This window comes from Peromyscus leucopus, chromosome 7, assembly GCF_004664715.2.
Source record: "Peromyscus leucopus breed LL Stock chromosome 7, UCI_PerLeu_2.1, whole genome shotgun sequence".
In the NCBI taxonomy this organism is placed as follows: domain Eukaryota; kingdom Metazoa; phylum Chordata; class Mammalia; order Rodentia; family Cricetidae; genus Peromyscus; species Peromyscus leucopus.
In genome coordinates, this window is record NC_051069.1 from 23,867,362 (window position 1) to 23,889,889 (window position 22,528).

A 22,528-nucleotide genomic window follows, 5' to 3' on the forward strand; every position below is an offset into this window, starting at 1 on the left:
CGCATCCCACCTGACCCTGGTGGCTCTCATATTTTCTCTGCTTTCATGAGTGTCCCCTCTGGTGACTTGGCCTAACCGAGACTTCTTCAAAATGCATGTGGCTTCACATCCCAACCCCTCCTTTGACCCTACATGTCTGTCTTTCCTAATTAGCTTTCACTCACCAGAGCATTTATTGAAGTCTGCTCTGTGAGAGTTCTGGAGTGCAATCTATTTGTACACTAGAGTTTTCCTCCGTGTTTATCTCATTTGAATTCTGGGCGGCCATGTGAGTGGAGATCATAATGAATCATTCTGGGTATTTTTCCACTGAAAATGAATCCAGGGACTGTTAAGAGGCTGGAGCTCATGTGGAAATGCAGCTCCCTGGAATCAGGGATGCTTTATGGTATGCTAGGGAGCTGGGAGCCACAGGCAAGGTCTGCTGCAGCCATTCTGTCTTGTTCTCTGTGGAACAAAGAGGAGCAGCCTACCTCAGGCAGTTCCCTGCACAGGAGTCTCTGTCCTGCAGGGCCGAGTTGCTGGGTGACCCCAAAAACAACGCCTCCTTAAAGTTTGGACCAGAAGAGCCCCACTTGCCCCACTTTCGTCCTAGTCCTTCATTGGCTGTATACCCTCTCTAAGGTATCGGGCCCCAGGGTTGCCATCTTATGGCTACCCAGAACCCAGGTTCGCAGCCTAGACCTTAGGAGTCAAACGGTCCTGAGTCATCTGTTTACCAAAGCTGCACAGGGATCTTTCCCAAGGAAGGAGTAAGGCACCTAAGCAGCAGGGGCATCACACAGTTACACAGAGGCTCTTTGTAGGAAAGGTTAGAGCAGGGCTGGGGGGAGAGGGTGCCACCAGTATTCCCTACGGACCATCTGCATGGCAGGAAGCCAAGGATTCAAGAACTGGAAAACTGAGCCTGCCTTTCCATATCCTCATAAGGGTACATTTGCTCTGGTAAGGAGGTAAAAATATTTTTAACTCAAAACCATGCTAACTTGACATATTACTTTCAGTTGTTTAAGCATGCGGTCTGTACACCTCCATCCTAAAATGTTGTGCATCTTGGGACACTGAGCTTGATGTCGCAGTCCTGTAATCCCAGCTGAAGTCAGTGTGAGGAGGGCCCCAAACGTGCACACCTCTATTGCAGGGGAGAAATCCTGTTTGGTCTTACCTCAGCCACCTCCCTCCTCAAACTTCTGCTCTTCTCCTTGCTTTCTTTTTCTTTTTTCCTTTTTAAATTTAATGTGTATGGTTGTTTTGCCTGCATGTATGTGTGTGCAGTACCCACGGAGGCCAGAAGAGAGTGCTGGATCCCCTGGAACTGAAGTTACAGACAATTGTTAGCTTCCATGTGGGTGCTGGGAATTGAACCCAGGTCCTCTGGAAGCGCTCGTAACCACGAGCCATCTTTCAAGCCCTTCCCCTGTTTCTTTAGTCCCATCAAGTTCTTCACAACACACACACCATGGATGAAATCATCTTGCAGAGCCAGTTTTGACCTGCCAGGCTTGCATTTGAACAAAAATGAAGCCCAATTTCTGATAGCCTAAGAAGTGAGATGTCACCAGAACATGGATTTATACTAGCCTTGATCACACATGAGCTGGCATTGAACTATATGCAACAGCACAGTCAGCTAAAAGATTATAATTCCCCTTCCCAGGCCAGACCAAGATAAGAGTCATGCCTGGCTGGATGTGGTTACTCACAACTATAATCCCAGCACTTGGGAGACTGAGGCAGGAGGATCTTCAATTTGAGGGTAACCTGGGCTACTTAGCAAAACTCTGTCTCACAAACAAACAAACAAGACTACAACAACAACAACAAAAAAGTCATTCCTAAACATGTCAATTACGAGGACCTTGAGTGATATTCCCAGCCCAGCATAGTTTCGTTTGGGGTCAATATTGGCAACACACTGCCGGCCCACTGTCTTCTACTGGGTTAATTATAGAGAGGCAGCCTCCGGTGGCTTGCTGATGTTTCCACTGGCCCCAGAACCCTCTCACGGTCCCATCTCACTTACAGGCAGACTGGGTGGTGCAGCTGGGAAGCTGACCTAAATACACCCCTTCTAACTCTCCCCCAGCACCACCTCCAAGTTTCCACAGACACACTATGCAGAGTCCAACTCTCTCACCTGCGGCCAGCACCCTCTCACCTGCGCCCACCCCTCCTCTCCAGCCCTGCTGTACAAATACAAGACTCACGGCCAAGCTGTGAGAACAGTAAATCTTTGCTCGTTCTTTTATTCATGTCCTCACTCTGCAGACAGTGCTGAGAAAAACAAACCCCACAAAAATCCCTGTGGGCCCCAGCAGTCTAGCATCCTTCTTCCTTCCCCCCATTATCTCTAGAAGACAGAAGAGGTCTGTCAGGTTCCTATGGGGGCACAGGTCCCTTCCTCCTCCTCCTCCTCCTCCTCCTCCTCCTCCTCCTCCTCCTCATGGCCAGACTAACAGAAACAGGAAGAAGGAAAGTATTTGTGGTCTTTGTGCAGAAAGCTCATTCATCTGTCTTAGAAAGTCCTAAAGTCCTTGGGGTATCATGGAGTTATCTGGGGAGTGCCTGCATTGAGAGTCAGGTCAAAGGTCTCACTTATCCTTGCATACTTGCATTGGGGCGCATGATCAGAAGAGGTTGGGAAATGGTTGGGGGAAAAAGATGTACAGTCATTTGCCTGGTTCCTTCTGGTCCCACAGAGTTAAGGTCTGAGGTCTGTCACGCCATAAGCAAGCTGATTTCTTTGGATCTGCCTGAGGAATGGACTCAATTTAAAGGTGATCCAGAGGAAATTGCAGGGCAAATAGCTAAAGAAGCAAAAGAGGTCTGAGTGGCTGTGACAAGGGCAATTCCATGAAGACCACTGTGTTCAGATCACTACATTGGCAAGGGGAGACCAAAATCTAGGGAGTCCAGGTCATTAGTCCCAGCCAGCACATTCCCGTGTGGTTAGGAGCCCAGATCTAACTCTGGCAGGAATATTGTTTCCTAGTAGCATGTGCAGCCGCTCCCTGAAAGGGACAGAGTTCAGAAGGCAAGCCCAGGGCGATGCTTCTGCCGTGCTGTAGCCCTACCCTGTTCTGGAGGAGGGACACTAGTAAGGGACCTCTCTCTCTCCCTTCCCCTTTCTTCCCCCCCCCTCCCCTTACCCCCCATCATTCCTGTGGTCCTCTAGCTTGGTACACTCCAGCACCAAAAACCCACAGATCTTCCCACCAAAAACGATTCTCCGATGGGGTGAATCCCAAGCCAATACCTGTCTGAACCTCCTCCCCCTTTCCCAGCCTTGGAGTGTGTGGGAAAACTCATCCTCAGCCCCCAGGGTTGGGAAGCTATCCCATCTCTGCTTCCTCGGGAGCTGCCAGATGTTGGGAGGATTTAAGACTCAGTCACAAGAGCCACTAACCACACTGAACCCCGGGCCACATAAAAGGGAGCAGAGACCGGAGAGTGGGGCCCGGTCAGCGCTGTTTGCTGTGTTTGACAGAGCAGCAGCCCTGGGCTGTTGAGACACAGGAGGAAGAAGATGGGCAGCCATGAAATAATGCGGAGGTCATAAGCACGTGGCAGCAGAGGGCAGAGGGGAGGGAAATAGTCGAAGGATGGGTGGCGGGGTGGGGGTCCTGCCTTCTGGCTGCACCAGTGTTTTATTTCCACATTTGTTCCATTTCAGACGAGCCCAGCACTTCCAAAGAGAAAAGACAGGGAAGGGCCCACAAGCATCCCTAGGGAAGAGCAGAACTCCTCCACTGTTCCCAGCAACCACTCTAAAAAAACAAGAGCCAAAGAGAGCGCCACAGGAGAGAGATGCTCTGCATGGCATCCTTGAGATCTCACAAACAGAAAGGAGTAGATTGGAGAGCTCCTCCTTATCAAGGTGGCCAGGACCCACTATCTTGAGAAGTCTCCGGAGGCTCCAAAGTTCTGCCCAGGCAGGATGTTAGTCCCTGGGGAGGAGGGCACAGGTTTCCTGATTTATTCAACAATAAGCTCTTGGTGTTCCCTTAGCAATTACATCCTCCCCATTCAGCCTCGTGCCCGGCTCGTCACTAATAATTTACTGCAAATAAGTCGAAATGCTCCAAAAAGGGAGTTGGCTTCTCTCCCTCTGAATTCCCTGTGGAGCTCGGCACAGCTGGGCTCCCAGATGGTCCTCATTACTCCCTCCCTGGACTTGAACCTTCCTTCCTTTCAGCCACCTCCACCCTGTCTAGCAAAGGGGGGCCCAAGAGAACAGAGCTGGCCCGGGCTGCTCACTTCTCTTTCTTTCCCGAGAACTGGACCCAGCAGATGCTGACAAAGGGAGGTGGAAGCTTCTCAATCCACAGATGGGACCCGCAGCCTGGCAAACATCACCAGTTTCTGTCCATAAGCAGGGTCTCGATATCAGCAAATTCTGTCCATAGCGTGTTCCTTGGGTTTTCTGTGCAAGATGGCCATTTTATAAGGTTTAAGCCAGACCTTGAACTCGGGGACTCCAAAGGTCTCTCACAGAAGCTTTTCACCACGTGTCTGCGGAGACCAGAGGCTGACCTCAGATATTCTCCTCAATCTTTCTTCAGCTTGTTTTTTTAAACAAGGTCTCTTCCTGCACTCGGAGCCCACTGGATAGGCCAGGCTGGTTTATCAGCTAGCCCCAGGAAGCCAGTCTCTACCTCCCAGCATAACATGAGCCTCCTCACTCAGCTTTGCGTGTGGGTGGTAGAGATTAAACTAGGGTCCTCATGGTTGCATGCCAAGCATTTACCAACATCAGGCATCTCAGAAATACCTGTAACTCCAGCTCCAAGGGATCCAATCAATGTCCTCTTCTGGTATCTGTGGGCGCATGCGCATACACACACACACACACACACACACACACACACACACACACACAATCATCATCATCATTGTTGTCGTCTTAAGTCTTTTAAAATTACATTTATTGACACGTGCCATAGTGCACATGTGGAGGCTAGAGAATGGGTAATTTGGGGACATCAGTTCTCCCCTTCCATCACATGGCTTCCATGGATCAAACTCAGGCCATAAGGCTTAGTCTTAAGTGCCCTTTCTTGTGATCCATCTTGCTGGCCCCCGGGGTCTTCCAGGTTGTTGTATGTAAGCAAGTGAATAGACCAGGTGATCTGATAAAATACCTTCCATTTCAATACTTCTGTGTAGTAGTAAATCATTTCATAAGGATGTGGGTTGATAGTAACGAAAGAACCAAGTAAATGCCATAACAGGCTGTTCAGTCTTCTCTCAGAGATCAGGCCTCAATTTCAGTTTTCTGAGACTTGAGCAAGCAGTTTCTGGAAGGGCCATGAACAAAAGACATAGTCCTTGTAGTAGCTCCCTTTCTGCATGTACTCTGACTGCTCAAGGTTCAGCCAGTTGTTTACTGTCTGGGACCCCTAACCAACTTGCATGGATCAATGTGAATGTGCTAAGAAGCCAGCCAGCCTCTATGGCAGTTCACGGACAAAGCCTGGGACTTGTCGAGGCCTGCCCCAAAATGATAACTCTAAGCCCCAACCAATAAATTCAAAGGTTACACACCCTTACCCAATCATGTGATGCAAAGGCTTGTACCACCCTGCTTGCAGGTTTTCCCTTTAAAACCCCTCACCCTGAGAGCTCAGGACCGTCCTCCTCCACCCACTGTGTTGAATGTTGGGCAGACACCAAGCCTGGGCTTGCTTGTTATCAATAAACCCCTTTGTGCTTTGCATCGGATTTTGGCTCTGTGGTGGTCTTACTCGGGGGTCTCACGATGCAGCCACAACAGTAAAAGGACCCAAATTTCACATCCTACTTCTCTAGTGCTTAGGAACTAGGCAGTCTTACAGGAGCCACAGAATCTGAGCTAGCCTGCTTCTCTGCAGAATGAGGTGGATAAAATAATATCTTTAACACGTGGATGCTGTGAGATCCCACACATCAGTAGGCTTTCTAAACTGCCAAGTACGGTTCACATGTCATTGATAATTGGAAGGCCATGGGGGCTATAATAATAATGATAAGCATTTAACCAAATGTTTGTGGCTGTCATAGGAAATATGAAACGATCATAGCTTGTGGATTTGCTTTTAACTTCTCCCTTTCCAGAGGGACCTGCTGCCCCCTCACTGCCTCCTTAGAGGAGGAGCCAGGTAGAAAATGCTGGGCTTAGGCTGGAGGCACTTTGCCACCCACCAGAAGTCTCTTTGCATTGCCAGTGTGAGAGTTGACTCTCGGCAATGTTTTTCTACAGGTAATGAAGCCAAGAGTAAATTGAAGTCTTAGTGATTTCAGGGCACTGCATAAGAAACCAAGACAGACCCTCCAGGAAGAATAATCACTTGGCTAAACCCTCAACAAATACGCTGATAGACTCACAAAGTTCTTGTTATTGCTCCATGCTAATTGCATTTCCTTGGGTAAGCACCATAAAAAATTCATTGAGGTTTTTGGAAACAAGATAGCCATTGCGTTTTAATTGCTAGAGACCAGAGAGAGTAGGGGAGAGGCTTCCCTGGAAAGAAATCTCCCCAAGCTAAAAGGTTTAGTTCCCCCCTAAAAAGAGCTGAGGGGGAAAAGCTGAACCCTGTGGGGAGTCCAGCCTTCCCTAGAAGCACTGACTTCAGTGGTACTCAAAGTCTTAGAGCACCTGGCTGCAGATGGTGACCTACAGGTTTAACTAACTTAAATAATTTAATAACTAGGGACCTGCCAGAATTCTGGAGTTGACGAGTTGGAGTCAGTATGTAACTTTCAAGAAGCACATATAGGAAGAAAACTGTATTTCTCTTCAGTACTGTGTGTGACAGTGTGATGGCTAGTCTTCACTGCCAAGTGTGCCGGATTTGGAATTGCCTGGGAGACACAGCTCTAAGCATGTTGGTGAGGGAGGGAGCTTCCAGACAGGAGTAACTGAGACCTGCCCTGAACGTGAGTGGCACTTCGCCACAGGCTGAGGTCCAAGACAAAACAACGTCATCTCTCCCTGCTTCCGGACACTGCGGGACCAGCTGCCTCACACTCCTCAGCACAGCGGACTGCATCTTTTGTCTCGGAGCCCAGATAAATCCCTCTGGTCATGTGTTCTGTCACAACAGTGGCAAAAGGAGCCAAACACAAAGAGGGGAGGGGGACTTGACCAAGATTATACACACTTTCCATTTAATAACAAATCTCTTTCAACCAGTTCCCAGAACGGTCATTTGAAAAATGGCATCCTAGCCCAGCTCCATCTCTCTTGCATTATAGACTCCTGCCTCATGCAGGGCTACTAGAGTTAGCTCAGAACAGGACCAGTGGGGTAGGGGGGAGGATTCCATGTCTTTACCTGACCTAGTCCAACCTTGACCTCATCTGCCCAGGAACCCTGGAGATAGGGTATTCTCTAGAGTTGGACTTAGCCCTCCTGAGGCTCCAGGAGAAAGCAGCCTTGAGGCACCTCCAGCATCCTCCCAATAGATGCACATGGAATCCAGGGAGGGCAGAAGGAGTCTCCCAGATGCTTCCAGAAGCTTCTTCTGTGGCTTCTTCTCTTACCCCTTCCTCTCCCCATCATTCCCAATCCAGCTCCAGCCTCTTTCCTGCTGTGGAGGCTCTCCAGTGAGAAAGAGGAACTGGAAATCAGAGCCTTAGGAGAGAGGTCCAGTGACCCAGCTGCTGGCCCTCCAACTGGGATGATCCATGGGAGATCCACAGTTCTGCATCCGAGGCTGCAGCTGCTTCTCCTGTAGCTAGCGGACCTGCCAGGGAGCCAAGAGACAAAGGCTTCTGTGTAATAAGATTGAGGAAAACAACAACATCTAGAGCAAGGAGTCCGAGTGGCTCTACCTCATGCCAGCCAGGTGACATTTTTACCTTGAGACAAGAGCTCATGTACCCCAGACTGGTCTTGAACTCTAGCTAAAGATGACATTAAGCTCCTAATCTTCCTGTCTCCATCTCGTAAGTGTTCAAATTATACATATGTACCACAATGCCCAGTTTATGAAATGCTGGGGCTCAAACCCAGGACCTCTTGAATGCCAATCAAGCCTTCTCCCAACTGAGCTACATCCCCAGCCTCCCTCAAGAGACCTTATATTAGCACATTACATTCAGAAGGTAGACTTCTGTCAACCAAATGAACCTACACATATCTGCTGCTCTAGGTTTTTAAAATACGATTTGAATATGGATGCCTACCCCCTAAGCTCTAAAGCAGTGGTTCTCAACCTTCCTAATGCTGAGACCCTTTAATACAGTTCCTCATGTTGTGGTGACCCCCCCCAACCATGAAATCATTTTTGTTGCTACTTCTGTAATTTTGCTACTGTTGTGAATCATAATGTAAACATCCGAAATGCAAGATATCTGATATGGGACCCCAAAGGGGCTGCAACCCACCAATTGAGAACTGCTGCTGTAGAGTGTGCCGAGGACTCTTCACTCAACCTTGGGGAAAGATGCTGTCCACTACCACAGCTCGTGAGAGACTACTTAACACAAATACCCTGCTTTTTAAATCTTTTGGGTGGGGTGGGGTGGGGGCTGGGGGGTGAGATCGGGTGCACATCTGGAAGTCAGAGGACCACCTCGGGTGTCAGTCTTCACCATCCACACAGTCTAATGCTAGCTGCTGACTACACCAGGTTCTGCCTCTCTTGCTGTAGGAGACAGATACATTCTGCATCCTCCTATCACACACCACACACACACACACACACACACACACACACACACACACACACACACATGAGTTGACGTGAGTTCTGGAGATATGGACTCCTCACACTCACATGACGAGCACTTTGCCAACCTTGCCATCTGCCCAGCCAAACACTATGCTTCGACATGAACTGTCCCCCTCAGTCCTCTCTCTAGACAGATTCACCCAAGGGTCGTGCAAGAATTTAGCTGTCCAACGCTGAATTCTCTCTGGAGAGTGTGAACACAGCCACTAAGTAGTAACTGCTTTCCAGGCCAGCGTGAACGATGCTGGAATAGATAGATGATAGACCACACTGTGCTTGCTCACTCCAAGCCAGCCAGGCACAGCACAAGTTCTACCTCTTTTAATCACCACCAAAGAGTAAGACACAGCCAGGATGGTTATGACCAGAAAGTGTGGGCTTACTAAGGGTAGGAACTTGCCAAAGGTCACCCCCAAAAGGCAGATCTAGGTTACAGACTCAGTCTACCCTTTCCCAGCTAATGCTTAAATTTCTAGAAACCCGGGGGGTTCCTGTCATAAGTGTCCTTTCTTTCTCCTCCCACTCTGGCAAACACTCCCTAGTCCCCTTTCCAACCCTCAGAAGGTCCTCAGTGTCCTGGGGCAGGTCCTTCAGAAGCTTGGGCTGCTCTTCTGCCCCACACTCACCCGCACAGTGTCGTGGATCCAGTCCAGGAACTCTGCTACCTTGGCATAGACGCCTGGGTGATTGGGCTCCGCACAGCCACGGCCCCAGCTGACCACCCCTACGAGGTGCCACATGTCACCACTGGGACACACTAGGGGTCCCCCGCTGTCCCCCTGAGGAATCCAGATATGAAGACACAAAGAAACAACAATCAAACCCGTCTGGTGGAGCAGCAGCCGTCTACCATGGGGAATGGGCTCTCCTGGTGGAGAGGGAGGCTCTTGCTTCCTGGTGTCATACCTGCTGGCCTCACCTTCCACACACCCTTAGTATAAACTCCCTAGGGAGCCTAGCTTCCCCAGCCCATGTGCACTAACCAGGGGACCAAGCCGATGCAAGTCCCCTGCTCCCACCTTCCACCACCGGCGGGTCCCCTGCTCCTCCCTCCTCTATCAGCCACACCTGACATGCATCTGCCCTCCCGTCCAGGTAGCCGGCACACAGCATGCGGTGTGTGAGTGCCCCGCTGTACATGCATGAGCTGTTGCAGAGGTGGGTGCTGAGCAGGGGTACCATTGTGTCCTGCAGCATGTCTGAGCTATGAGCTGTAGGAGACAAAGAGAAAAGCTGCAGGGTACCGAACCGGGCCAAGAAGGCAGGGCATCAAGATAGAGAAGTCCTGAGGACACAGACTCAAAGAAGGAAGCTTGGGCAGAGCCATGGACCTGGGCCAGAGGACAAGAGTCTGCCAGATGCCCAGCTGGGAACGAGGAGAGGAAGAGTCAGACACAGTATACCAAATGCTGAGGTCATGGTGCTCCTGGGACCAAGAGCAGGGGAGTGAAGGTGCCTGGGTTTAGGGGACATGTTCAGCGGTTGTTCTCCACAGGAATACTCAGGCAGGAGAGACTGAACACCCATGAGTCACCAAGGAGGAAAAGAGTGCCCTTGTCAGGTGACCAGAGGAAGGGGAAGGGGGCCAGTTTGGAGAACACCTCTCCCTCCCCATTTTATACTAAGGGCCCTGGGAGCTCACTCACTGTGGCTGGGGTCGGTGTGGCCCCAGCCAGACACCCAGCACTGAGACCCTCTTGGAAAGTGTTGCTCCTTGGCTGGCAAGCACACAGCGCCCACAGTGTCTGTGGAGAGGCACATAGTTCTGGTCCTGGCTCGGGCTGGGCTTCTCTCCTGAAGAGCCTGGATGAAGATCCTTCTCATCCCCTTTTCAACAGCCCCGGGACCTGGCCTCTACCACCAAGATTACTAGACAAATAAACAGGTTGAGCAATGTCCCACCTTGGGGGTGAAGGTGTGGCACCCCTAGAAGTGAGCAGTATATTTGCTGCCCTGCCCAACCTGGGGGCTAGCGGGAGAATGGAAATACTTCTGGCACTGGATGCCAAGTTCTAACGAGACCCATTTATCCTTTTCTCCAGAGTGTCTGGTCCTTCTTGGGACTGTATTTCCAGAAGTGTGTGACATATTCTATGAGTGGAACCAAATTCGTATTTAAGTAGTACCTTGACATTCCACAACATAGACACACTTCCCTCTAACTGCATCAAGGAGAAGGCCTCCAGTTGGTGCTGGTCCACACCCCTCATAGCGCTGTCAATCTCCCATCCAACCAGAAGAAGCAGGCCCAGGCTCTGCAACTTCTGCAGAAGACTCTAGCAACCTAGAATTTTAGTACTGTTTTGTTTTCAAATTACAGATCTGTGAATACATGAGTGTGTGCACATGGAACTATAAGTGCATGCATGTGTGCATGTTTCTAAAGATTCATGTGCTTTTTGAGAAGGTGTATGTGAGCATGCAAGGAGGTAGTTGGTGAGACAGCTTCAGTCCAGGCAGGTACCACAGCAAGAGGAACCCTGGTCCTGGAATTAAGACATCTCCTTGGAACCTATTTTGCCCTTCACTAAACTTCAGGGTTCTTGTCTGTATATACTTCATCATACCTGTTAGGAGGGTTGAGAGGGAAAAAAATATTTAAATAAATAAAAAATCACTTTTCCTATCATGTATCACAAAGTGCCTGAACCTGGGTCCAGCCTGGGAACAAGAGTGAAGCCAGCTATTGGTGGAGAAGGCACAAGAGAAGTTCTCCTTGGGACCCGAAAGTAAACTCTATCTATACTGCCCCACTATTAAAAGGGCTTCAATCTTTAATCTCCAAAGAGCCTTGTAAGTGTTAGTGCAATTTAGTCTCAGAAGAATGTACATACCCTGTGATGCCACATGAAGGCATCACTTGACTGAAGGGCTTAATATTTGCCTAACCCTAACCCTAACCCTAATCCCTAACCCTAACCCTAATCCCTAACCCTAACCCTAGCCCTAACACTACAGGAAGCCTCAGGAATCAGCTCACCCCTCCTCCCACAGGTCTCTGTTCCTTGGTCACCACTGCACCCAGCCTGCTCATTCCAAAGCCAGAGTCTCACCTGAGAAGTTGAGTGGAGTCCGGAGCTGCAGGAGGGCGACATCATAGTCATGGTTCTGGGCGCTGTACAAAGGGTGGGGAATGATCTTCTCCACCATGGTTCCCTGGTGTTGTCGGACAGCGCTGTGGCTGACCAACCCTGCATGAACCCGCCAGCTGGACAGGCGGGACAGTCTGAAACTGCACACAGAACCCTACTGAGCCCAAGGAGGAAGGGGCAGAAAGATTAACATAAGTAAGGTGGTGGGTAGAGGGAACTCTTGAGGGAAACCTTTAGTGGCCACTGTCATAAACCTGTGAGCTCCAGGGACCCAAAAACCATGCCTCTTAATACTTTCCCCAGCAGCTGGCAAGACACTGGGCTGGAAGATAGTTCAGTCAGCAAAGTGCTTTCTCCAGGCAACATGAGGATCTGAGTTCAGATCCCCAACATTCACATAAAAAGCCAGGCATCATGCGATATGTCTATAATCTAACAGGCAGAGACAGGCAGATCCCTGGAGCTTGCTGGCTTACCCACATATCCATACACAGACACATAATTAAAAATAAAATAAATCTCAAAGTGTATAAGGTAGAAAGCAAGTGAGGAAATCACTTGACATGAATCTGTAGCCTCCACATGTCCATGCCATACATACCCATGAGTACACAACACACACACACACAGACACACACAGACACACACACACACACAGACACACACACACACACAGACACACACAGAGACACACACACACACACACAGACACACACACAGACACACAGACACACACACACACAGACACACACACACACACACACAGACACACACATACACACAGACACACACACAGACACACACACACACACACACACACAGAGACTGGTCATCTGCATCCACCACTCTCTCCTGTATAATTTCCATCACACCTATAGCAGGTGTGAAAGACCATTTACGACACCAAGACTTCCCTCAGTCCTCTCTCTCCACTTAGGTGAAATTCTGAGGAGCACTCATCCCTCCACCAGCCTGTTTCCTCACTGTAAAGTGGAGATCAGCTTGTCTCCCCTACCTACTGCCAAAATCTCACTCATCATCCATCTACCTCCACCTCCACAGAACCGACATTGAGTGCCTATCATTCAAGAGACTACCATAGGCCCTGAAGATGTGGCGACAAAGAAATCCAGAAAGGAATTCAGTGGTAAATAAGACTGATCGTCTCTGCCCCGGGACAGCTTCCGGTCTAGAGGGAAGGAGGACGTTCAACATGCCAGCACACAGACAATGAAGCACAGAATGCTATGGATGCAAAATGGAAGGGAACTGGGGAGATGGTTCAGCAAGAAAGGTGTTTGCTTTGGAAGCATGAGGACCTGAGTTCAAATCCCCAGAACCCATTTAAAAGCTGAGTGAGCATGGCATCCCGCTGGAAAGCCCAGCACAGAAGATGGAGACAAATCCCCAGACCATGGCAGCTAGTGAGACTAGCCAAGTGTGCAAGTTCTGGGTTCAGCAAGAGGTGAGAGACACTGCCTCAATATAGAGAAGTAGAGGGCAGTTGAAGAAAATACTGATATCACCCAATGTCGGCCTCAGGCCCACATATGAGCGTGCACGCACACACATGCGTATACACACACACACACACACACACACACACACACACACACACGTGCATATACTCACGCACACAATGCACTCAAACGCACACGCACATGCATACACACACGCGCACACACATGTGCATACACACACGCACGCGTGCGCGCACACACACATGCACATACACACACGCACACGTGCATATACAAGGGAACTTGCATACACACACAGAGAAGGGGGGATATAAAGAACCAGTCTTTGTGTTATTACTGCTCTTCATGCAGAACTGAACTTGGCACCAAACAAGGACATCCCCCTTGCTTCCTTAGAGACAGACAGCTGGACACAGACATTCTATTCAGGACATACCAAGAGACAAATAGAAAAGGTGACTGCGACTCACCTCCTGTCCACCCCCAAGACTTACCTGTACATGCAGTGGGCAGCAGTCACCACCCAGTGGGGTGCCAGCACAGAACCCCCGCACGTGTGCCGGGAGCCAAGCGTCACACTCACTTGCCACGGCCAGCGCCCAGAAGCCACAGCTTGACCGCCAACTATTCGAGAAGCCAGAGGCCTTGCCCCACACTCTGCCAACAGAAAAGGGTAGGCTAGAAAGAGGCAGCGCTGGGCGCAGAGGGCCTGTGCTCTCACGTGTCATTCCTGATTCTAAGTAGAGGGACAGGAAGATGAGTGCATTGATGACGTCAGCCCATGCACCTGCTGAGGGCAGGGACCAGGTCTGTGGGGTCTATGGCGCTCTACTGCCCATTCCACTGGACAAGTCAACGTGCCCAGTGTGATGGGTATGAAAAGGGACTAATAGACAGACGGACAGGCATGGGAAGGAGGATGAAGGAACAATGTAAGCTGTTTATCATTTGACTCTAATCCACTACCCAGTCTCTTGAAGCTGCTGGGAGAGGTTGTACATTTACAGCCGGTAGTAATTCCACCTACGGGGCCCTTCAGAAGGAAGGGCAGGGTGGCAGTAGTAAAGTAGAGAAACCATTAGCCCAGCACAGTGGCTGATGGGACACATGACAGAGACTTAAAAGGACTCTTCCATCTGGGCAGGCCGTATCTGCCCAGATAGGCAGGTAGGTAGCCAAGGACACCCCAACCCAGCTCACAGGCACACACATAGAAACCTGAGCAGACCCCTTCATACAGCCGTTCCATACTCAGGAGAACTGGAAGACTCCCTTCCTCCCACTGCCAACTTCCTGGACACAGGATATGACTCACCGGAACATTTGAGAGAAACAATTCGGCCAGAAGGGCAGTTAGAGCTGCAAGACAGGAGCGTCCCTAAGAAGCTAGGCAGTGCCACCCAAAGGCCACGTACACCCAAGGGTGTGGAGAGTGGTCAGGGGGTTCTCCACAGTTTTGTTTGGTTTTCTGGAGATAGTGTATCATGTGACCCAGGCTAGACCCAAACTCACTCTGCAGCCAAGGACGACTGTGTACATGACCTTCTTGCCACAGCTTCCCGAGTGCTAGGATTTCAGGTATGCACTGCCACGCCCAGCCTGTCTCCACAGTTCTGAAGGCCATGCTGTAGTCCCAACCTTAAGATGCTATCATTCTCACCATTTTCTCCCCACCCCTCACAAACACCCGGGCCCCTCCCGTGACAGCAGCCTGCCCATTCTGCCCCAGCAACCAGAGGGGAACAGAAAGCCTTCACAGTCCTGGAAGAGCTGTTTGGACAAGGTCCACATTTACAACAGAGACTTGACAGATGAGAACGCCCAGCTGTTTCCACGTGCTCTGAGTAAACAGGTGCTCAGCAGGTAAACGAATGGCCGCGGCATGAATGAGTGAATAGGGCCTGACACCCAGGCCCCTTCCAGGCCCGGCCTCTTCTCCGTCCCAGGCCCTTTAGCTGGGGCCTGCAGAGTCCTGCTCTATCTAGTTCTAGTGTCCCCTCTTCCCCCTTAGCATAGCCTCAACTCCCTCTCTTCCTTTCAGCAGCCCAATCCCTGGTCTACTTGGTTTCTCTTTTCCTAAGCCTGCAGCCCTTCTGCCCTCCTGGAGGACCTGGGAATCTCACCGAGGGAAAGGGGCAGCTGGGGTCACTCTGTCTTTCATGCATTCCTGAGAATGGATCTGGGGCTTGGAAGAATGGTTCAGATGAGTAGGCCAAGACGGCTTCAGAGCAGGGATGAGGCCGCTGTCTGCATCTAATCCCGCGGCTTCGGGCAGTCTGAAGGACCCCAGGCTGGGCAACAACCACTCAGCTTGTGCTGTCTAGAGTATGGTGAGAGGTTGGGTCCATTTCGAGTCCCTTTCTTTTGAACATTATTCGATTTTCTCCTGAGATACCGTAATTATCCAAGCAAAGCTCAGCCACACGGGTCCCTTGACTTGGAGTCATGAGCCTGGCTGGTCCCAAATGTGTGTTGGCTGTTTATTGGTCACATCGCCCTGGATAAGACTGTTTAACCTCACTGAGCCTCAGTCTCTCTACCTGTAAAAGTGAATTATGGTTTGAACACAAAGTAACCCCCCAAAAACTCATAGGCAGGGTACCTGGTCCTCGTCCCATGGCATTATTTGTAGAAGTTCTGGACTTTAAGCAGTAGAAGCTAGCTGGAGGAAGTAGTCACTGGATATATGACCTTAAGAGTTGTATCTTATCCTAAAGCTGGCCCCCTCCCTTTTCTGTCTATAAGAGGCAAACAGCCTCCTGTACCCACTCCTTCACCATGACGTTCTATCCTAACACATGGGGCCAAGAAACCATTGGCTGAACCATCTACAACTGTGAAGCAAAGAGGTCTTTCTTCCTTTACATTGCCTTCCCGGTGTATCTGTTCACAGCAATGTAAAGTTAACACAGGGGGACTAGGAGGACCATTCTAAATCCTGTTCCAGTAACTAACAACCTTGGAGGGTTTTGTTGGTTGGTTTGGTTTTGAGACAGGTCTCCTGTATTCCAAGCTGACCTTAAACTCTGTATATAGTTGTGGATGACTTGGCTGCTCCTCCCGCCTCTACACCTGCTTGAAACTCAAGCAACACCACCACACAGCTCATGATACTAGGGATTGAATCCAGGGCTTTGTGTGTGTGAGGCAAGCACTCTACGACATCTGAGCTACATACCCAGCCATAGCCTTGCATGTCTTGTGTGAGATATATACTGTGTGGCAGAGCGTGTGACCTGAGTTTGTGGTGTATGGCTGGGAAACGGTCTTCTCTGGTCTCATTACACTGCCCAGGCCCCCACCATCAGACTCCGAGGCCACTCACCATTCACCTAACCCACAGAGCCCTACCTGGGCTGCCAGGCTTCCTGTAGGAGGCCTCCCAGTCTAGCAGACAGCTGAGCAAACTCCTGGTATCTGGTGAGCTTGATGTCAGACAGATTCACTGCCTTGTGCTGAGTGAGCCTTGGCAGAGGAAGAGAAAATGGGGGAGCCTGTTTCAAACTGTAGAATGAATGAGGTCACGTGGTCAGAACTACACTGTGCACCAGCTGTGCCAGCACTGTGAATGAGCAAGACCATGATGGCGGCTTCTGCAATCCCCACTCCCCACTCCCGTCCCCTGCCCCCCACAGGCCATCCAGCCCCGCAAGTCTGGCTGTTACCTGAGGTGCCCGAGACTCTGGCAAATGTGTATCCCCAGGGCGGGGGTCCAGCCCTCGTGGCACACCAGGAGCCAGTCTAGCCGAGCCTTTACTTGCACTTCAAGCAGGAGATCCTCGCCATTTATTCTGAAGGATACTGAAGACACAGTGTGAAAACTTTGCTGCTGCCAGGGTGGGATGAGACAAGAGGAGCTGGGCACACGGGTTACCCCGGCTCAGTTTCCCCGCTCCCCTGGGTGTCTGGTCAGCACAAAACACAATATAATACATTTTATAGATGTCTTCTGTTCCGTGTTTTGACCGTGTGCTTTAGAAGGTGCTCTGAGGCCAGTGAGATTACTCAGCAGGTAAAGGCACTTGCCATCAAGCTTGACAACCTGGGCTGAATCCCCAGAACCCACACGATAGAAAGAGAACCAACAGATTGTCCTCTGACCCCCACATTCACATTATATGTGAACTGTATAAATAGGGGTATTCTGTCACACTCTTTACCACAATTGCCCAACGCTAGGAGAAGGCAGTTAGTTACCACCCTCAGCAGAGGGAGTACCAAGGCACAGAGGTGAAAGCAATTTGCCCAAGATCATAGGGTCAACAAGGGATGGATCCAGGACATAAGCCAAGTCTTCTGAATTTAAATATTGTGATGGTGATAGTTAATATTTATCAACTGCTTTTTTGTCTGTGTTATTACAAATGGAATTTTTCACATACACATTCATTCATTCATTCTCTCTCTCTCTCTCTCTCTCTCTCTCTCTCTCTCTCTCTCTCTCTCTCTCTGTCTCTCCTAGATTGAAACTCCAGTTCCTTGATGTAACTGTGTTCTGTGTTTGGAGATAGAGCCTTGAAGAAGGTGATTAAGATTAAACAAAGGGCTTGTTCTGCAGTTTCCTTGGTATAGATAGGGCTTGCCTAGCATGCACATGGCCTGGGTTTGAGGTCTAGTGCTGCAAACTGGGGGTGGTGGAACCTGCTTGTAATCCCTACACTCTGGAGGTGGGGGCAGGAGGAGGCCATGTTCAAGCCCTCTTTGGTTAGAGGCCAGCTTGGAGATATTAGATACTTAACTCAAAAAAAATTTTTTTTTAAAATGAAATGAGCTCATGGGGTGCTGGTCCGGTAGGGTCAGCATCCTCATAGAAGATACCGGCTCATTCATTCTTTCCTTCCCAGTAAACAGAAGACAGTGGGAAGATACTGTGGGGAGCCAGGAAGAGAGCCCTCACCAGGAACCAAGTTGACACCTCTTTGTAACTGGACCTCTAGCATCCAGACTGTGAGGGAATAAATGTGTACCTCTCCCCAACCTGTAGCGTTGTGTGATGGCAGGCCAACTGACTAATACAGAGGTTCAGAACTAAGCTTTTTTGATATATTTGCATACTTTATTACAACCTCATGCAGCGAATACTTTTATTTCATTTCCGTTGTATATAGAAAGAAATGGAAGCTTGAAGAAATCGTGTTCTGAAGGCCATGCATCTAGCAAAAAGTAAGAAAACCCAGCCTTGGTCTAACTAACTTCTCTAACTTTTTCTAGCCCCTCAGTCTTTGGGCAGCACTATATTGTATGACCCCCCAACTCTTACCCAAAAGAAGGGATAGTGGGGACAGCCAACGGACAATATGGAATGATGTCCCCAGATGTCCAGGTGGCCCTATTGCTCACATACTAGCACCCTAGACTAGCTCCCCTTCCCCTACACTACTAGCTCACACTACCCTAAATGACAAGCTTCCATCTCTTCTTCTGGCCTGACCTCCTAGCCACACCCCAGGAGTCAGGACACTCCTCGGGGATGCATACAAATCCTAAATCTGAGATCAATGCTGCCAGATGGACCTTGTCACCACCCTCCTCCTGGTAGAAGAGACAGATGGGTAGTAACAGGCTGCTAGTCCTTCATTTTGGTCCCAAAGCTGTAAAGGGTCCTGAGCTGGGTGAAGGGCTCGTTCCTGTAGCTTTGAGGGGGTGACCCACCTGTTTTGGGAAGAGATGGGAGAAGCTCTTCCTCACTGCTGATTCCTGGGCAGTTCAGAGTCACCTCCTCCTCCTGCAAGGTCCCGGAGATGGGTGGAGAGGCAGCCGGCCATAGATACAGTACTTCAGGGAAGCACAGAGAGTCACAGAAATGTTGGGGATGGGAGGAAAACCCCCAGAGGGGTTCAAGGTGCCTAGCCAGCCAGTACTGCCGTCGGGGTAGGCCTGCCTCCTAGAGAGTCCCTATCAGTCACATTGCCCTTAGACAGACCCCAATCAATCTGTAAGGGGGCACAGGACTGTATCGGACTATCCTGTGTTTCTGTTTGTCTGTCTATCTCACTAGGAACAATTTCTAGGGGGGAAAAACTGACTAAAACCATGGATCATCCACACAGTGACAGGACTGTAGGACCAAGCTGTGCCCTCTGACACCTAAATCCCTCCCGTTTGGGGTAAGCCCTTCCCTGTCTTGCTGTTTACCCAGCACAGATGAGGGTGGGGCTTGTTCATCTATAGATAGTGCCTGTTCAGCACCCGCGGTAGTCTCCTAGCTTCCCCCAGACCCCGTCCTCCTCTCTCCAGACAAAAGGGCCCAGCACTGACCTAGGAGCCATGAGCCGACACCTGCTCCAGCCAGCAGCCCCAGGGCTCCCAGTACCGCACAGCCACGCTGCAGACAGCACCAGCCCTGGGACTCAGAGACTATGAAGAGAACAGAGAGTTGCCTGGGTTCCCTGCTTCTGCCAGCAAGCTTTAGGCAACCTTGAGGGACCAGTACATCATTCTAATGGGAGCCTGGCCCTGCCTCAAAGGGGTAGAGGCAGGTTCTGATCTCTGAAGCCCAGCTCCCACTTGGTCCTGAAGTGGGAAATAGAGCAAGTAGGGGATAAGAATACCATGTCCCTCATCCTCACATTGACCCAAGAAGAGCATAAGGGATAGAAAAAGATCATCCTTTGCTCACCCCATCCTGTCCCTCCCTAATGGCCCAGTGTGACCTACTGGGTTGTTGCTGGTCTCCCAACTCTGTTCTGGGTATCCCAGGTCTAGGATCCTCTTCTGTGCACCGAAACTCCATTGGGCCTTGGTCATCCAGTGTTGGACTCTGAAGAAATAGTTGTTGGAAATCCAGCAGCCCTACCTACACCATGGCTGCCAAAGAAGGCCCAGCCCTCACCAAGTTCTAGTTTCTAATCTCAGTCCTGCCCCTGAGGCTAACTGTGAATCTCTATGTACCTTGGAGAATCCTATCCAAGGTTTTTCTGCTCTCCTGGAGCCCCTGACCCTGCTGACGTCACTCTCACATGACCACAACAGCAAAGGAAAACTGGAATGTAGAGTTGCTCCACTCCAAAGCCCATGTTGTTCGTCAACTGTGCCCTATTCCTGCCTCTCATGAGCATCAAAAGGGCACCCCCTGAGGTCTGTCAGCATCCCACTCTAGGCACCTTCATCCCTTTCCCTCTCGGAAAAAGAGAACACACACATACACACACACCATTCATTCCCCCAAAAGTATTTGGCCTAAGTACATAAGACACCAAAGGAGACACCATAAGGAATTCAGGATAAATCAGCATGAATTGGAATTCCTCAAATCCTAAGTCTTGTCCCAAAGACAAGTCATAGCACATGTCAAATGACCACAAAGAGTTTGATTAAAGAGCCAACAACATTAAAAAAAAATTAAGAGATGATTTCTCACCAAGATCAATGAAGTCTTCTGGGGTCGGGGAGGGGGCAGTCTCTAAGGCAGTGTCCTCTTGGGTGAGTAGGCCTGGAGCTGATGTGTTTCTATCAGGTATTGTGTGGTCCAGGCAAAGGATGCTGAGGAAGCAAAGACAGGGTGGTAAGAAAGCAGAGAGCAGAGTAACTCGCATGTGTACCAGAAGCTCTTGACCAAGAAGAGCGATGAAATAAGGTAATTGACAAGCACCAAACAGTTCATAACTATGTCTACAGCCTACCCTGTGAACTTGGATATCTCAGACCATCACTCCAAACTTCCATTTTATCATTCACAAAATAAGAGTGATAAGTCCTACTTCCTAATGAGCAAATCCCTTCCCTAGTGCCCTCTAGCTGCAGCTGGTAAGGGGTGGGGCAAGCCCAAACCACAGGAAGGGTTTAGGTCACTGACCTGGCCATTATCCTCCTTGTTACCTAGCCAGAGCAATCTTTCTAAGATGCAGTTGTGAGCATTGTGGTTTAAAGTGCCCCATAATCTTTGCAGCCTCGGCATCAGGGTAAGCCTTCACTCCATTGCTCCTGGGCTTTTATGATCTCACCTTCCCTCATCTCTCCATCCCACCAGAGGCAGGTCATACCTTTCCCAGGAGAAACATAGCTCACGGCATGTATCCTAACACACATACTCCATCTGTGCTCAGAGAACCAAGGACAGGAGGCTTGGGAAAACCAAAGCAGAAGCTGAGGAGCAGCCATAGGCATGTGCGGTTCTTCTCTGGGGATGTAGTTCCTCTTGAGCGGATACTCCCTCCAGTCAGAAAGCCAGGGCCCATTTTAGAAAGAATTCCAAGGTGTGTCCAGCCTTTCCTCTGAAAGCTACGCTTCAAGGCCGGCCTCTGAACAGATCGCCTTGCTCAGGCACAGACCCGCCTCAAAATGCACCTGCCCAAACTCACATGGTAGCCTGAAAACACAGACCTTCAATGGGAAGAAACCCCTTTGGTGTGCTAAGTAAGAGGCAATTTAATGCTTTGCTCAGCATAGCCAAGGGCAAACGGCATCATCAGCCCAGAGTAGGGACCACAAGAGAAGAAAATGAAAGGCAGTCTCTGGAGAGATTGCTAGCTCCACAGCCCCTGCTAGGATGCCATCCCTGTACCAGAGCTGCCAGAGGAGGCTCTTCTGCCAGCCTAGCATCCCGGGGAGGAGGGATGGAGGAACGGCATGGGGCACAACCTTACCGTGTGACTCAGTTGCATTGATGTAAAGCTGTAAGGTCTGCTGGGCAGGGCGCGGCGCCTGTCCTCATGTCTGGATTGAGTCAACACCCCAGCCAGCATGGTTGGAGGATGATGTCTCCCTGGTTCACACATAGCCCCTCCCCTTGTCTCCCACCCCTACACACACAGACACGCGCCAGAGAGACAATGAACTATGCTCAGGTCTCATGAATAGGGCCCCTTGTTGTAGGGAATTGGGGCCAAGGCTGGGCTGGGCCTGGCAGCCCCAGCCCCTCCTGTCTGCTAACTGGAAGCTTGGAAACAGAAAAATGGAGGGGGGGGGCGGCAGCAGGACTACTGTTGCTTAGCAATCAGGTCCCCTGTGCCAAAAAAATGTGCCTCATACATGCTAGTACAATTCCCCCTTCTTGCTGACAGGGCTGCACTAGAGAGAGTGATATTAGCACTTGTGGAAATGTTTCTGAGCTCTGGTGGAAGCTGGCCTTCCCAGCAGTCTCAGGCTGTCACCATGTTGGGGCTAATAGGTGAGGAGGAGGAATCTTTGTCACCCCTCTCTCTCTTAACCATGGCTGTGTCTCCCACCTGATTGCTAAGAAGTGAGGCCTCCCCACCCTGTTTGCCCCTGGGATCCAGGAGTGGGCCCTTGGTGCTACCTT

The 22,528-nt window shown here is 50.2% G+C and overlaps 1 protein-coding gene across 1 annotated transcript; it reads right to left on the reverse strand.

Annotated features, from left to right (window-relative positions):
* Nucleotides 1–7,129: 7,129 nt before the first annotated feature.
* Tmprss5 (transmembrane serine protease 5) lies at nucleotides 7,130–21,994 on the reverse strand. The gene is made up of 14 exons (XM_028864870.2): nucleotides 21,873–21,994; nucleotides 20,648–20,769; nucleotides 19,945–20,047; nucleotides 19,546–19,644; nucleotides 18,940–19,062; nucleotides 16,953–17,088; nucleotides 16,639–16,752; nucleotides 14,603–14,646; nucleotides 13,782–13,944; nucleotides 11,768–11,946; nucleotides 10,361–10,459; nucleotides 9,783–9,925; nucleotides 9,341–9,493; nucleotides 7,130–7,724 (listed from the first exon to the last, which is right to left on the reverse strand). Exons 3-14 carry the CDS (start codon nucleotides 20,018–20,020, stop codon nucleotides 7,716–7,718), a joined length of 1,338 nt encoding a protein of 445 aa, XP_028720703.1. The 5' UTR covers nucleotides 20,021–20,047; nucleotides 20,648–20,769; nucleotides 21,873–21,994; the 3' UTR covers nucleotides 7,130–7,715.
* Nucleotides 21,995–22,528: the final 534 nt, after the last annotated feature.

Coding starts and splice junctions, on each gene's coding strand:
- Tmprss5 (XM_028864870.2), bottom strand. CDS start 20,020: ATGGAGTTTCGGTGCACAGAAGAGGATCCTAGACCTGGGATACCCAGA. Junction 19,645..19,944: donor GGGAGACCAGCAACAACCCA/GTAGGTCACACT, acceptor TTCTCTTCATAG/TCTCTGAGTCCCAGGGCTGG. Junction 11,947..13,781: donor GCTGCCCACTGCATGTACAG/GTAAGTCTTGGG, acceptor TTCTGTGTGCAG/TTTCAGACTGTCCCGCCTGT.